The following is a 2,255-nucleotide window of genomic DNA, read 5'->3' on the forward strand; positions in this document are numbered from 1 at the left end:
GCGTGTAAGAACGGCTCCGTAGGCTGAGTCCACGTCTTGGGGATTATTCGTTATAGCAGTCAGGCCTGTTTTTGATTGTAAGTACCAGAACAAATTGAAGCTCATCGCACAATCATATTATAAATTGACAGGCAGACTGCAAAATGTTACATATTATTAGGACTTAAGTTCTAACAATACTTTTTTCCCAACAAAAATCGACAACAGGTTCCTTGGTTGGCGATGCGAATAGCAAATTAACGGTATTACGCGCATGTCTCCGTTTATGACTTTATCGGTCTTTGATAGTGTGTGTGTGTGTGTGTGTGTGTGTGTGTGTGTGTGTGTGTGTGTGTGTGTGTGTGTGTGTGCAAGCGTATGTGAACGATTTACTATCATTCATCGAGCTATATCACTTGATATTGTGAATTCTTGCTGATATATTTTGCGTTTGTTTCTCTTGTAGGATTTTATCGTGACTAGGAATCCATCGCTATATCAACTCGGATCAAGATGGAAATTGGTGGTCCTCATTATATGCACGGAACGGATATTATGAAGGAGAAAATAAGCAAGATGACGAAAACCACGCACTACGGAACAGATGTAAGTCGGGCGAACAAGAAAAACTTGGCTTTCTCCATAGAACGCATAATGGAAGGTACATCACCGAGCAAAACGACGGTGGACACCAACAACGACGGCAGAAATGTAACAAATTGGTCCGAGAAACCGATTAATCTAGCCTCGTTGGTGGACGACTTTAAACGAAGGATACAAACACCAAATCTGAATCAAGTATTGATTCCAGAATTGACTTTCTCGTACGGGTTACATGGCCAGCTACTGGCTAGTCGATCCGAACAACACTGTGAACAACAGCGGCAACGACAACTGAACGTCGGTGGTCTACCTACTATGAAAGATGTCGCAAACAATACAGCTTACAAGAAATATCTTCAGTCGAGTGGCTTGCCCGTGCCTGTTCCTCGACTCGGCTACGATCTCCTTCGCCCGGTGCCTTACTATTATTACCCTCCCTCACATTTAGTAAACAGAAAAGAATTTACGGGAAGTTCGGACTTTCTAAAACTGGACGGCTGTGCAGCGAACGAATTATCCGGACTTCGAACAGATATTATCAAGAACGGTGGGATGGCCGTCAGCGGCGTCCCATCATCTCTACTGCCATCGCCCAGGTTTGGCTTACCGCAAACACAGAACACGTTGTACGACAAGCTCACGTCATACCCTCTCGCTCTAAACCTAAACGGTTACAAGAGCGACACACGCTGCAGCAGCGTGCTTGGGCTAGAAAAGGACAAGAACTTAACAACTCGCGCGACTGGAACGGGAATGAGAGGGAAAAGAAACGCTAATAAACAGAAAACGTTCACTTGTCCCGAATGTGGAAAGGTGTTCAATGCGCATTACAACCTTACCAGACATATGCCTGTCCATACTGGCGCTAGACCGTTCGTTTGTAAGATCTGCGGGAAAGGTTTTCGACAGGCCAGCACTCTGTGTCGCCATAAGATCATTCATACATCGGAAAAACCGCACAAATGCAGTACATGTGGCAAGGCCTTCAACAGAAGTTCAACTTTAAACACCCATCTCCGCATCCACGCCGGTTACAAGCCCTTCGTTTGCGAATATTGCGGGAAGGGGTTTCACCAGAAGGGGAACTACAAGAACCATAAACTAACGCATAGCGGGGAGAAGGCTTACAAGTGTAGCATCTGTAACAAAGCTTTCCATCAAGTATACAATCTGACTTTTCACATGCATACCCACAACGACAAGAAACCGTTTACTTGCGACATGTGCGGCAAGGGATTTTGTCGAAACTTCGATCTCAAGAAACACATGCGAAAACTGCATGAATGTGATATGCCACATTCAAGTTCTAGTTCAAGTTCAAGCAGTGACATGACGAAAGTCAACCCATCAGTTACTGAGGAAGCTAACACCGATATCGAAGCATTGGACCGCACCAAGGGAACGGAGGAACGTAGGGTCAAAAACAACGACAGTGACTCTGATCATCAACAAATTCAGTAACTTTTTAGAGAGAACGATGTTCCAAAATACATGATACAGAAGTTTCCAAGTTGTATATTGACCGAGATCTCCTATCAACATACAGCAAAAAGACAAGTTAAGTATAACACATTCAAGTTGTTATACTCTCATTTTTTTTCTCCTTGAATCACGACAGGAAGCAAATTCAATATAAAACGTAAGGATTCAAATTTCAAGGAATAATTTGACGA

At 43.6% G+C, this 2,255-nt stretch overlaps 1 protein-coding gene across 1 annotated transcript; it reads left to right on the plus strand.

Annotated features, from left to right (window-relative positions):
* Window positions 1-492: 492 nt before the first annotated feature.
* LOC144435225 (uncharacterized) lies at window positions 493-2,043 on the plus strand. The gene has a single exon (XM_078123811.1). The coding sequence runs from the start codon at window positions 493-495 to the stop codon at window positions 2,041-2,043; it is 1,551 nt and encodes a 516-aa protein (XP_077979937.1).
* The last annotated feature ends 212 nt before the right edge of the window (window positions 2,044-2,255 follow it).

The sequence above is a fragment of the Glandiceps talaboti genome, chromosome 1, assembly GCF_964340395.1.
Source record: "Glandiceps talaboti chromosome 1, keGlaTala1.1, whole genome shotgun sequence".
Classification (NCBI taxonomy): domain Eukaryota; kingdom Metazoa; phylum Hemichordata; class Enteropneusta; family Spengelidae; genus Glandiceps; species Glandiceps talaboti.

What these genes read in the sequence shown, in the direction of transcription:
- LOC144435225 (XM_078123811.1), top strand. Translation starts at nt 493, where the DNA reads ATGGAAATTGGTGGTCCTCATTATATGCACGGAACGGATATTATGAAG.